This window comes from Siphateles boraxobius, unplaced genomic scaffold, assembly GCF_051911475.1.
Source record: "Siphateles boraxobius isolate OS27281-9 unplaced genomic scaffold, OSU_SipBor_1 61, whole genome shotgun sequence".
NCBI classification, from domain to species: domain Eukaryota; kingdom Metazoa; phylum Chordata; class Actinopteri; order Cypriniformes; family Leuciscidae; genus Siphateles; species Siphateles boraxobius.
Window position 1 is genome coordinate 10245526 of NW_027509188.1, and position 11241 is coordinate 10256766.

Consider the following 11241-nt stretch of genomic DNA (forward strand, 5'->3'; position numbering starts at 1 on the left):
TCGGTCACGAAGCCAGAGCTGAAGCGGTCTCATATGAAGCAATACGAGCGGCGTTGCCGCGGCTGCAGATGCCATATGCCCCAGCAGCCTCTGAAATAGTTTCAGTGGAACCGCACTCTTGCCCTCCAATTGTCTCTGGCAAGTCAGCAGTGACTGCGCGCGCTTGATCGTAAGCTAAGCCGACAAGGCGACTGAGTCGATGTCCATACCGAGAAAAGAAATCCTCTGCACGGGGCAAAGTTTGCTCTTCTCCCAGTTGACCTGAAGGCCCAGACGAGTTAGGTGCGGGAGCACTAGGTCCCTGTGTTCGCAAACCTGGTCTCGAGAGTGAACTATGATCAGCTAGTCGTCGAGATAGTTCAGGATGCGAACCCCGTGTTCCCGTAGGGGAACAAGGGCTGCCTCGACGACCTTCGTGAAGACGCGAGGAGACAGGGCTAGCCCGAAAGGGAGAACCGCGTACTGATATGCTTGCCCCTCGAAAGCAAACCGTAGGAACGGTCTGTGTCGAGGGAGAATGGAGACATGAAAGTAGGCGTCCTTCAGGTCGATCACTGCAAACCAATCCTGGGGCCACACACACTCGAAAATGCGTTTGGCCATGAGCATCTTGAACAGCAGCCTGTGAAGGGAGCGGTTCAAAACGAGCAGGTCCAGGCTTGGCCATAACCCACCGGATCTCTTCGGGACAATGGAGTAGGGGCTTTAGAACCCGGACCTCATTTCGGCTGGAGGGACAGTCTTGATCGCACCCTTCGCCAGTAGAGTGGCAACCTCCACTCTCATGATAGGGGCATTGCCACCAACCATAATGGAGCGGACTCCCCTGAAGCCGAGAAGAGACCGCGCGAACTGAATCGCGTAGCCGAGCCTGATCGTTCGTGCGACCCAGCGGGACAGGTTGGGAAGCTCTAGCCAGGCTCCAAAAAAATTTGCCAGCGGGGTCATGCGAACCACAGACGTCCCCACAGTGGTGCAGCGAGGGGGAATGACTGGCCCGGACGTGGACGGCATAGCGGCCCGGTGTGGGGGCACGGTCATTAACCACGTCCTGACAGAGGAGGCCAGGGAAGGACGAACGTTCCGCCAGGGGCCTTCTCTGCCAGGGTTCTGGCGACAGAGGGGGATGAGAGCGGTACGGTCCAGGGACGGCACGCACTGTCATCCGACTCTGAAACAGAGGAGGACGAAAGGGTTCACGGCTCGGAGGTGGCGCAGAACTCTGTGTGCTCAGGGATGAGGATGTCACTTCTTTCTTTAACCACATTAGGGTGCTGCCCACCCGAGGGTGAGCAGCGGGGAGTGGAGAACAAAAGATTCTCCCCCGGCCCTCCACCGGGGGAAGGAGTGGTCCTGCTAGCATCGCCTACGAAGTGACAATCATCCCTGAGAAGTCCGTCTCAGGAGTGCCGCTTGGCCCGGCATTTAGCGGGGGTGGGGCTGGAGAGGGCTGGGGCGCCTTTTGCGGCTTCCTCCACGACCGGGCTCGGGTGAAGGCTGCTGCTTGGGCTGGGCGGGTGGGGCGGGAGCCACAGGAGAGCGCCCTCGGCGGCAAACAGACTGAGGAATCTGCCCGGTCGGCTGGGTGGAGGAAGCAACGGGCCGACGGGGCAGAATATGTTTGATAGCCTCAGTCTTTGTCTGAGCTGTCGAGAACTTTTGGGCAAAATCCTCGACTACACCGCCGAAAAGGCCGGCCTGGGACATGGGGGAGTCGAGCAGCTGGGACCGCTCGGCATCCCGAATGTCAGCCAGGTTCAGCCATAGATGTCTCTCCTGGACCACGGCTGTGGACATCACCAAACCCAGGGAGCATGCGGTCACCTTCGAGTTCGGTGGCAGCGCGCAGCTCATCAAAGAGCCCTGGGTCTGTCCTACCCTCGGGCATGTCCCTGAGCATCTGGGCCTGGTAGACCTGCAGAGTGGCCATGGCATGCAGAGAAGCAGCCGCCTGTCCCGCCACTCTGTAAGACTTCGCCACTAACATAGATGAAAATCTACAGGCTTTGGATGGGTGCTTAGGCTCGCCACAAGAAGAATCATTCTGAGGACACAGTTGCATCGCAACAGAGTGTTCAACCGGGGGGAGCCCAGTGTACCCACGGGCAGGTGCCCCATCGAGGAGGGGAAAGGAGGATGAGATCAACGAGCGGTCATGGGAAGACATGGGGTCTTCCAGGACTTCGAGATCTCATCATGCACATCCGGGAAGAAAGGTATTGGGGTTGGCCATCTTAGACATGGCGTCTTCCTCTGGAGCGCCAAAGGAAACCCCCCGGGCATCCGAAGATGGTCCCACAGAAATCCCCTGAACACTCACGGGTTGCAACAATGGAGAGGGGGGCGTGGGGCACGGACGGATAGTCAGCGCCTTGTTCCACACCGTCACCCTCAGGTCAGCCTGGCCACCAGCCGAAGTAGTGCCTCTTGTGGAGACATTAGATCGGGGTGTGGATGAGGGGACTCTCACTCTTGCGAGATCACTGAGTCTCGACCGTAGTGTTGCGATGGTCATGTTCCCGCAGAGAGAATATGAGTCATCCACGAGCGCTGCTCTAGCGTGATCAATGCCCAAACACAGCGCTCGTGCCCATCAGAGTCAGACATGGGTCTATCGCAACCAGAAGTGCACGGGCGAGGCATCTTTAAAAAGACGTGCCGCGTGCAAGCTCTTTTGTGAGAGGAAAAACTCAAGTGTTGAAGCACCCAGGGAGTAACACACTCACTGGCAAACCACTGCACAGATAAGCAGGAAGTGTGCACTCGCCGGGAGATCACCGTCACACCAACACCGGAGAGTCTTGCTCGTCTCGTAAAGCTGAAAGTTCAGAGATGGCTGTGGAGTGAAGAATTAACTTGGCTCTGAAGTGAAAACATATCTGCATGTTGAAGGCGCCCTCCTTTTATACCCACGAGGTGGGGCGGAGTTGCTCCATGCAAATTCCGCAGACCCATGGCATTTCTTTGCTATTGGCTCGTTTTGTAATACTCAAAGTTGATAGGCTTTCTAAGCGAAACCCCATTCGTCATCATCCGACGTAACTCGGAGTGACAACGAAAGGGAACATATGTTCAGTATGACACTATACCAGTGAATAAATGTTTTGCTATAGTCATCTTGTCAGGTTCTGTAACTTCTGTCTAGTCTATTTCTTGGCTTTGTGACAGAGCCCTGACACTCCAGTTTTGTCTTGTCTGTTTGCCTTGTTTCATGTGCTATTATGTCATGTTTTGTCTTGTGCCATGTTGTCATGTTTTGTGTGAACACGTGGCTTATGAATGTTCTCATTGGCAGCGTATTCATGTCTCGTTTTGTGTTAGTACATGGCTTGTGATTTGTTTTACTGGCCATGTGTCACATGCCTGTCCTGTCTTGTGTTGCACATGGGTGTTTTGTTATTGTGGGCCATGTGCTCTCGTCTTTGTCTGATCCCTCCCCCTCGTTACCTGATTATTGTTTGAGTTCTTCCACCTGTCCCCTCTTGATTTGTTCCCTTCTTAAGTCTCCTCTTGTTTGCAGTCTTTGTCGGATCGTTGTCTAATGTTTCCTGTTCCCTGTGATCCTCCTGTAAGTTTCATGTTCTGTTTTTGTTTAATATGTATTAGTTATGTTTTCCCCCTCGTGGGTTTTGTTTTGTGTTTATGTTTATGTTTTCTTTTGTAAATAAATATAATTTGTCCTGCACTTGAGTCCTCACACTTTTTTCCTTACCTGTTCCGTGACATAACGATCCGACCCAATGAGGACTCAGCGGAGAAGAGGGGCCATGCCAGGGACTGTTCACGTCCCGTCTGCCCAGCGAGAGACTGTTCACGTCACGTCTGCCCAGCGAGAGACTGTTCACGTCACGTCTGCCCAGCGAGAGACTGTTCACGTCACGTCTGCCCAGCGAGAGACTGTTCACGTCACGTCTGCCCAGCGAGAGACTGTTCACGTCACGTCTGCCCAGCGAGAGACTGTTCACGTCACGTCTGCCCAGCGAGAGACTGTTCACGTCACGTCTGCCCAGCGAGAGACTGTTCACGTCACGTCTGCCCAGCGAGAGACTGTTCACGTCACGTTTGCCCAGCGAGAGACTGTTCACGTCATGTTTGCCCAGCGAGAGACTGTTCACGTCACGTCTGCCCAGCGAGAGACTGTTCACGTCACGTCTGCCCAGCGAGAGACTGTTCACGTCACGTCTGCCCAGCGAGAGACTGTTCACGTCACGTCTGCCCAGCGAGAGACTGTTCACGTCACGTCTGCCCAGCGAGAGACAGAGCCAGTGCCCGTTCCAGAGCCGGAGGCAGAGCCAATGCCTGTTCCAGAGCCAATGCCTGTTCTGGAGCCGGAGACCGAGCCAATGCCCGTTCCAGAGCCGGAGGCAGAGCCAGTGTCCGTTCCAGAGCCGGAGCCAGTGTCTGCTGTTCCAGAGCCGGAGGCAGAGCCAGTGCCTGTTCCAGAGCCAAGGCCTGTTCCAGAGCTGGAGCCAATGTCTGTTCCAGAGGCAGCGCCGGTTCCAGCGCCAGCGCCAGTGTTTGTTTCTGTGTTTGTGTTTGTTCTTGTGACTGTTACAGTTCTTGTGTCTGTTCCTGAGCCGGTCTCTGTTGTTCCTGAGCCGGTGTCTGCTGTACCTGAGCCGGTGTCTGCTGTACCTGAGCCGGTGTCTGCTGTATCTGAGCCGGTGTCTGCTGTACCTGAGCCGGTCTCTGCTGTTCCTGAGCCGGTCTCTGCTGTTCCTGAGCCAGTCTCTGCTGTTCCTGAGCCGGTGTCTGCTGTTCCTGAGCCTGAGCCACCGTCGTGGCCGCCCAATGGGGGGTCTTCACCGCCCTGGCCGCCCGATGGGGGGTCTTCACCGCCCTGGCCGCCCGATGGGGGGTCTTCACCGCCCTGGCCGCCCGATGGGTCGTCTGCTTCGCCCTGGCCGCCCGATGGGTCGTCTGCTTCGCCCTGGCCGCCCGATGGGTCGTCTGCTTCGCCCTGGCCGCCCGATGGGTCGTCTGCTTCGCCCTGGCTGCCCGATGGACTGTCTGCTTCGCCCTGGCCGCCCGATGGACTGTCTGCTGCGCCCTGGCCGCCCGATGGACTGTCTGCTGCGCCCTGGCCGCCCGATGGACTGTCTGCTTCGCCCTGGCCGCCCGATGGACTGTCTGCTTCGCCCTGGCCGCCCGATGGACTGTCTGCTTCGCCCTGGCCGCCCGATGGACTGTCTGCTTCGCCCTGGCCGCCCGATGGACTGTCTGCTTCGCCCTGGCCGCCCGATGGACTGTCTGCTTCGCCCTGGCCTCCCAGGACTAGGCGTTCTGTTCCTCCCGTCCCGCCCTGGTCTGTCCCTCCCGTCCCGCCCTGGTCTGTCCCTCCCGTCCCGCCCTGGTCTGTCCCTCCGGTCCCGCCCTGGTCTGTCCCTCCCATCCCTCCCGCCCCGCCCTGGTCTTATGGAGCGTCTGGTAGCCGCTCCGTAGGGAGGGGGTAATGTCACATGCCTGTCCTGTCTTGTGTTGCACATGGGTGTTTTGTTATTGTGGGCCATGTGCTCTTGTCTTTGTCTGATCCCTCCCCCTCGTTACCTGATTATTGTTTGAGTTCTTCCACCTGTCCCCTCTTGATTTGTTCCCTTCTTAAGTCTCCTCTTGTTTGCAGTCTTTGTCGGATCGTTGTCTAATGTTTCCTGTTCCCTGTGATCCTCCTGTAAGTTTCATGTTCTGTTTTTGTTTTATATGTATTAGTTATGTTTTCCCCCTCGTGGGTTTTGTTTTGTGTTTATGTTTTCTTTTGTAAATAAATATAATTTGTCCTGCACTTGAGTCCTCACACTTTTTTTCTTACGTGTTCCGTGACACCATGTGCTTGTGTTCAAGTCATGTTTGGTGTGAGTACATGGCTTGTCATGTATGTTTCCTTGTGCCATGTGCTCTGCTGTCAGTGTCTAGTCCTGCCCATCTTGTTACCTGATTATTGATTCATTTGCCCCACCTGTCCTCCCTCGCAACCCTCCTTTGTTTGCTCTCCCTATTTATTCTCCTTGTGTTTGCAGTCCTGTGCTGGTTCGTTGTCGTAAGTACACTGTGTGTTTCTCTGCTGTGTGCTTCCGTCAAATCTAGTCTAGTCAGTAGCGGATTTAGGCACGGGCGAACCGGGCAGTGGCCCGGGGCGGCATTTTTTCATGTCATATGGGGGTGAAAAGAGCAGTAAAAAAAATAAATAAAAATCTTCTGCGCCGCGAAGCGGTTTTCTATTATCTATCATGTCACTGTGTGGGGAATTGGCAAATTGGCGCCCCTGCTTGCTGAGAAGGTGCCGTGTGTGACGCCGGTTTCACACTGCACACGTTAGCAGTTCATATTTTTTTCGGCGCCCATGTTAACAGATTAGAGCATTCACACACCGCACGCAGAGGCGGCGCGGCAGTGCGTAGCAGGAGCACTGTATAGAGCAATACTCTAATGGAATTAGTCAAGTCAAGTCAAGTCAAATCACCTTTATTTATATAGCGCTTTTTACAATACAAATTGTTTCAAAGCAGCTTTACAGAGATAACCTGAAAGTAAAGTTGTAATAGTATTGTTAGATTCAAAATTAAATGTTAAATGAATTAGTGGGCTAAAGTCAGTCACACCACCTCGACTTTCTTCCAAAATAACGCACATTTCATTCATAATATTATAAATAAAGGCCTATAGTTCCTGCAAATTTTTGTTTTTCTGAATTGTGTGAAATGGCTAATAAAAAAGGTAATACAAAACGATTATGTGGGTCACCTCACCAAGGTGAATTGGTTTAGTCTTGACTTCTGGTCGTGACGGTGACTTGTGACGTGAGTGACAGTGTTGGGGGCGGGGGATGGGAAATCTGTTGATTGTCGAGTGCCAAATAAACAGAGATGGACAGGAAAAGGTCAAAGCCATCAGGTGCACAATTTAGAAAAATAGAAAAGAAGAAGAGGAGAAACGAGCAAAAGATAAAGGTATGCAACTATGTTCTCTCTGTGGTATGATTACGGTATCCATGTTGTCATGAATGAAGGGCTAATGTTAATTGTGGGTAACTCGTCTCTTACGTTTCTTAGCCTTTTTGCTATGATTCTTGTTATGCTTATACAACAATAATTAGGTTTTAGGTCAACAAACACGAGATCTAATTTTACCATAATATTGTGCTTTGCAACAAAACTGTTACAAGTTCAGTTATTATTTATTTCCATCAGTTGGGTTAACGTTAGGCCCTGTAATAAGCCAATGGAATTTTCACATCTTTAGGTAGTTTCAAGTCATGTATACTTTTCTTGACCTCAACTACAGTGGTACAATGACATTTTAATGACAAATTCAATTTGTACCTCTGTAGTTGAGGTCAAGACAGCCAATTTTCTGTTCTTAGTGCAATAGTGTAATAATTAGATTCTCTTTAGTGTGTTTTCACATTTGTGTGATAAAGTATTTGTGCTATAGAATATTTATTCTATATTTTATTTGTATATTATTATTAATGTTTTATATTATTGTTGCTCTCTGCTCTTGTTAAATTTTTTATATATCTGATTGTATATATTTTGGCACATTTATGTATATAGTGTATATTTAAGTTCTGATAACTTAAACAGTCATAGTTTTTTGCAGAATTGTGTCCATTGTCTTTTGGCAATGTTGGATGTAATGAAGGATTTGTGCAATTGAGAAATATCATTTTCTCTTTAACTTATGTTGTTATAATAAAATATGACTGTTTGTGGATAATTTTGTGAGTGTGTGTGTGTGTGTGCATGTTTTATTTTATTATTTTATTTGTTTTATTTATCGCCCAGGGTTTAATTCAATGTAGTACTGCCACTGAGTCTAATCTAGTCCAGTCTTATCTAGTCTAATCTAATCTAGTCTAGTCTAGTCTAGTCAAGACAGTCTTTTCGTTGCATTTTGTTTTATTAATAAAAAGCCCATCAACTCTGCACCCTCTGCAGTCCTCGCTTCTTTCACCCCCCCCCCCCCCCCCCCCCCCCCCACCTGACACATCCATATTGTTCTGGTAAACTGTTAAAATCATCTTCATAACTGAGTTTATTCATTATTAGAATGAATCAAGAATATATTTTGTAATGTGACAATTTTTGTGTATCTAGTGACATCAAAAGTAAACTGAGACTGAAATCTATGACTTCACACATACAATTAATTAAAGCATGTAAGATTATTTAAAACAAAAAGTCAATAATTATGTTATCAAACTTTATTGATCCATTTGTATCTCTTTCTTTATCCATTCAACTAGAGTCTTTTTGCAAGAGCTCAAAAAGAGATGACACATATGGAGAGGAGTATATATAAAGAGTGTTTTAGGCGTTAAGTAGAAGGTAATACAGAACTCTGCAGTTTACAAGTACAGTATTTAAAAAGGCTAAATATCATCATCCCAGGTTACCAGCATCATAAGACAGAAAACAAATAGGATGATGCACTTATGTGTGTCACGCTCTGTAGATCATTTAGAAATGGCAGGTGTAACAGAGGATGTCACACTTTGTGGTGGCTCTATTTTCTCCAGTCGTTTCTTTACACTTTCGTACTCCTTTTCCCACTCCTCCTTGGAGAGAGAGGAAGGACTGACCTCCAGAAACCTGTAGGCATCTTTGGTTTGGAGCTTAAAGATGACAGATGCTTTTTTACAGCCTGCACCAAAACTGCTCCAAGCCTGTGGAATTAAAACATTTACAAGTCAGATTAGACTATTAGATGAATCCTTAGTAATGCCTGGACAAAATGAGGGGACCCTCAAGCTTTCCCTTCGGGTACAAATAAAGAGAAATAATATATAAATTAAACAAAATAAATCAAACATCTTAGACAATCTTACTGAAAATGTTTTAAATTATGTAAACATTACTTTTACCTCTTCAGCTGTTTGGATTGATTCTAGAAATTCATCTTTTAGATCAGCAAGATCTTCAATAAGATCTTCTCCAACAAAGGTCTTTTGTTCCAGGTAGTCCAGCATTTGAGCAACACTCTCCCAGAAGTTTTTGAGCTGGATCATAACTGCCTGAATCTTTGACAAGCTACTCTGAACATCCTTCAGATGGATGGGGTCGGGTATGGAATCTGCAGAGGGGAAATAAGTGTTTCAACAAGCCACACGTTTGCTCCCTGTCTTAAACCAGACTTGAATCTTGGCACAGTCTTAAGTGTCATATTGGTATACTATAAACATGAAAGAAAACAGACTCACTCCGTTCAAAACTGGCTTTGGCAAACTTCATCTGTCCATCAATGATCTTTAGCTGGACCTGCCACTGCTTCTGTTTCAGAGCAGTCTTTTCAGCGATGAGGAGATTCAGTTCAGCTTCAAGAGCCTTCATACGTGCAACATTTCGAGGATCACGCACAGCATTATAAATGCTTTTAACAATGAGCCCAACGAATGGAACCATTGCAGCGAAGATGTCAAGGCCTCTACTTGTTTTGGTTATGGATCTGGCAAATACTTGAATCTCTTGGATTTTGCTGTTTATCTTTTTCTCAGTTTCATCGAGCTCTTGTGTGTTTTTTTGGAGTTCAGATTTCAGATCATTCAGGGTTTTTTCAGTCTGCTTCAACTTATTGTCTTGTCCAGTAATCTTTTTATCTGTATCTTTTTTTTCCTTGACAACATCACTGGTGGACGATGCTACATCTTTGTTGTGTAAATTATACCTATACAATGTTGAAGAAATGTTGCAGTGAAATTAGCATTTTATAACAATGGGCTGGTGTAACTAGCTTAAAAGTTTAGCTTAAAACATGTCCATACTTCTCCCTGATTTTAGCGAATGGATTTTTAAGAATAATTCAGCTGCTGAGGAATGAGGAAAGTGCACTTACTTTTCCACTATCCTGTCCACATCAGTGATAATGTCTTTGATCCAGACTCGTGCTTTGCCTAGGAATTTGACTGCCAAAACCGCCTTATTTTTCTCCACAGCTGTCGTCAACATGGGAAACAGCGACTGAACCAGGTTCTCACTGGTCAAAATACACTGTGAGAAGGAAGAGACATAAGATCAAGTTTCTTAGACTTAGTTAGGTGAGAGGCTCTTATAACTAACTTAGCTACATTTAATCTCTAGCTAACAGACAGACTATATGACATTCTATTCACTACAAACCCCTTATGTTTGGTGAAATTGACACAAATTTCACAGAGATGAAAATACTGAAGTCAAGAGAAAGTCTGAAACAGTACTTTCAACATAGTTGCATCAGAGGATCCAAACAGAAGCTGAGTTTCCACAGCCCGACTCCTGATGATTCTCTCCAGGCTGGGGAAGTTGGCCAGGCACAGGTAAGAGAGATGGTAGAGAAGCGCTGTCTTTTCGGCAGCAGGGAGAAGGTCTTGTACAAACGTTGGGCTCCACTGGGACACAGCCACTGGTGAAAAAACATTGTACATTGCTAAAGGCTGAAAAGATCACATTGATGGCAGGTATTGTTTTCTGTTTGATAAAATAAGCTAATACTTGCTTTTGCTATCAGCCATCCTTTACTCAAAAAATATGTGTAATGAGTTCTCCTACAATGTAATGAAAGCAGAACAGTTTTGTTTGGTATAAAACATGTCTTGGAAAATACAAAATAAAAATGCAAGGATATCTGAAAATGATTATAAAAATGTTAAGTGAAACTGACTTACCTTTGTTTTAGTAAGTGAAATGGAGAACAAGGTATCTGGTGCTTTTATACTAGAGGTATGACCCCCCTCCCTCCGCCCTCAGAGAGAATGACCTCAAAAGAAACATGGGATTATTGAGTGAAGTTAAGGTTGTGATAAATGGAATTGAACTTCTGTGGAATTGAACTTCCCACCAAGTTCTGCAATAAGTATCAGTATTGTGCTTAAGTGTAATTCACGTGCATCTACATACCATATCAATGTGTACCTCAGTTTGAATTAACTCACTAGTACACAACTTAAATACATGTACATAATTCCTAATAACTTTAACATTATAGACTATTACTCAGTGATATGTTCCGTAAAATAAATTGCAACAGTGAACACTGCAACAACAACAACAAAAAATGCTCGGTCCTTCATTCAATTTTCAATGTGTTGAAACTTTAATCCACACATGAATTATCCATTACTTCATGCATTACTATCGCATGAATCATCAGGAACTAACACAAGTTCAAAGTTTTTTATTTATGACTTCATGGATGAACAACACCTGAATTAAAACATTAAGTAATATGAGTACATCATCATGAATCATGATGTTTTCTTTGTTCACAAAA

General features: G+C 47.2%; 1 protein-coding gene across 1 annotated transcript; it reads right to left on the minus strand.

Annotated features, from left to right (window-relative positions):
• Nucleotides 1–8231: 8231 nt before the first annotated feature.
• LOC143718340 (uncharacterized) lies at nt 8232–10481 on the minus strand. The gene is made up of 6 exons (XM_077209424.1): nt 10468–10481; nt 10190–10374; nt 9829–9983; nt 9197–9660; nt 8861–9069; nt 8232–8662 (listed from the first exon to the last, which is right to left on the minus strand). Coding segments are annotated over exons 1-6 (1224 nt in total). The 5' UTR covers nt 10469–10481; the 3' UTR covers nt 8232–8452.
• Between the last annotated feature and the right edge of the window lie 760 nt (nt 10482–11241).

What these genes read in the sequence shown, in the direction of transcription:
- LOC143718340 (XM_077209424.1), bottom strand. An exon ending in CTGATGCAACTATGTTGAAA is followed by an intron (nt 9,984 to 10,189) that starts GTACTGTTTCAG and finishes TCCTTCTCACAG; the next exon opens with TGTATTTTGACCAGTGAGAA. An exon ending in CAATCCAAACAGCTGAAGAG is followed by an intron (nt 8,663 to 8,860) that starts GTAAAAGTAATG and finishes TTAATTCCACAG; the next exon opens with GCTTGGAGCAGTTTTGGTGC.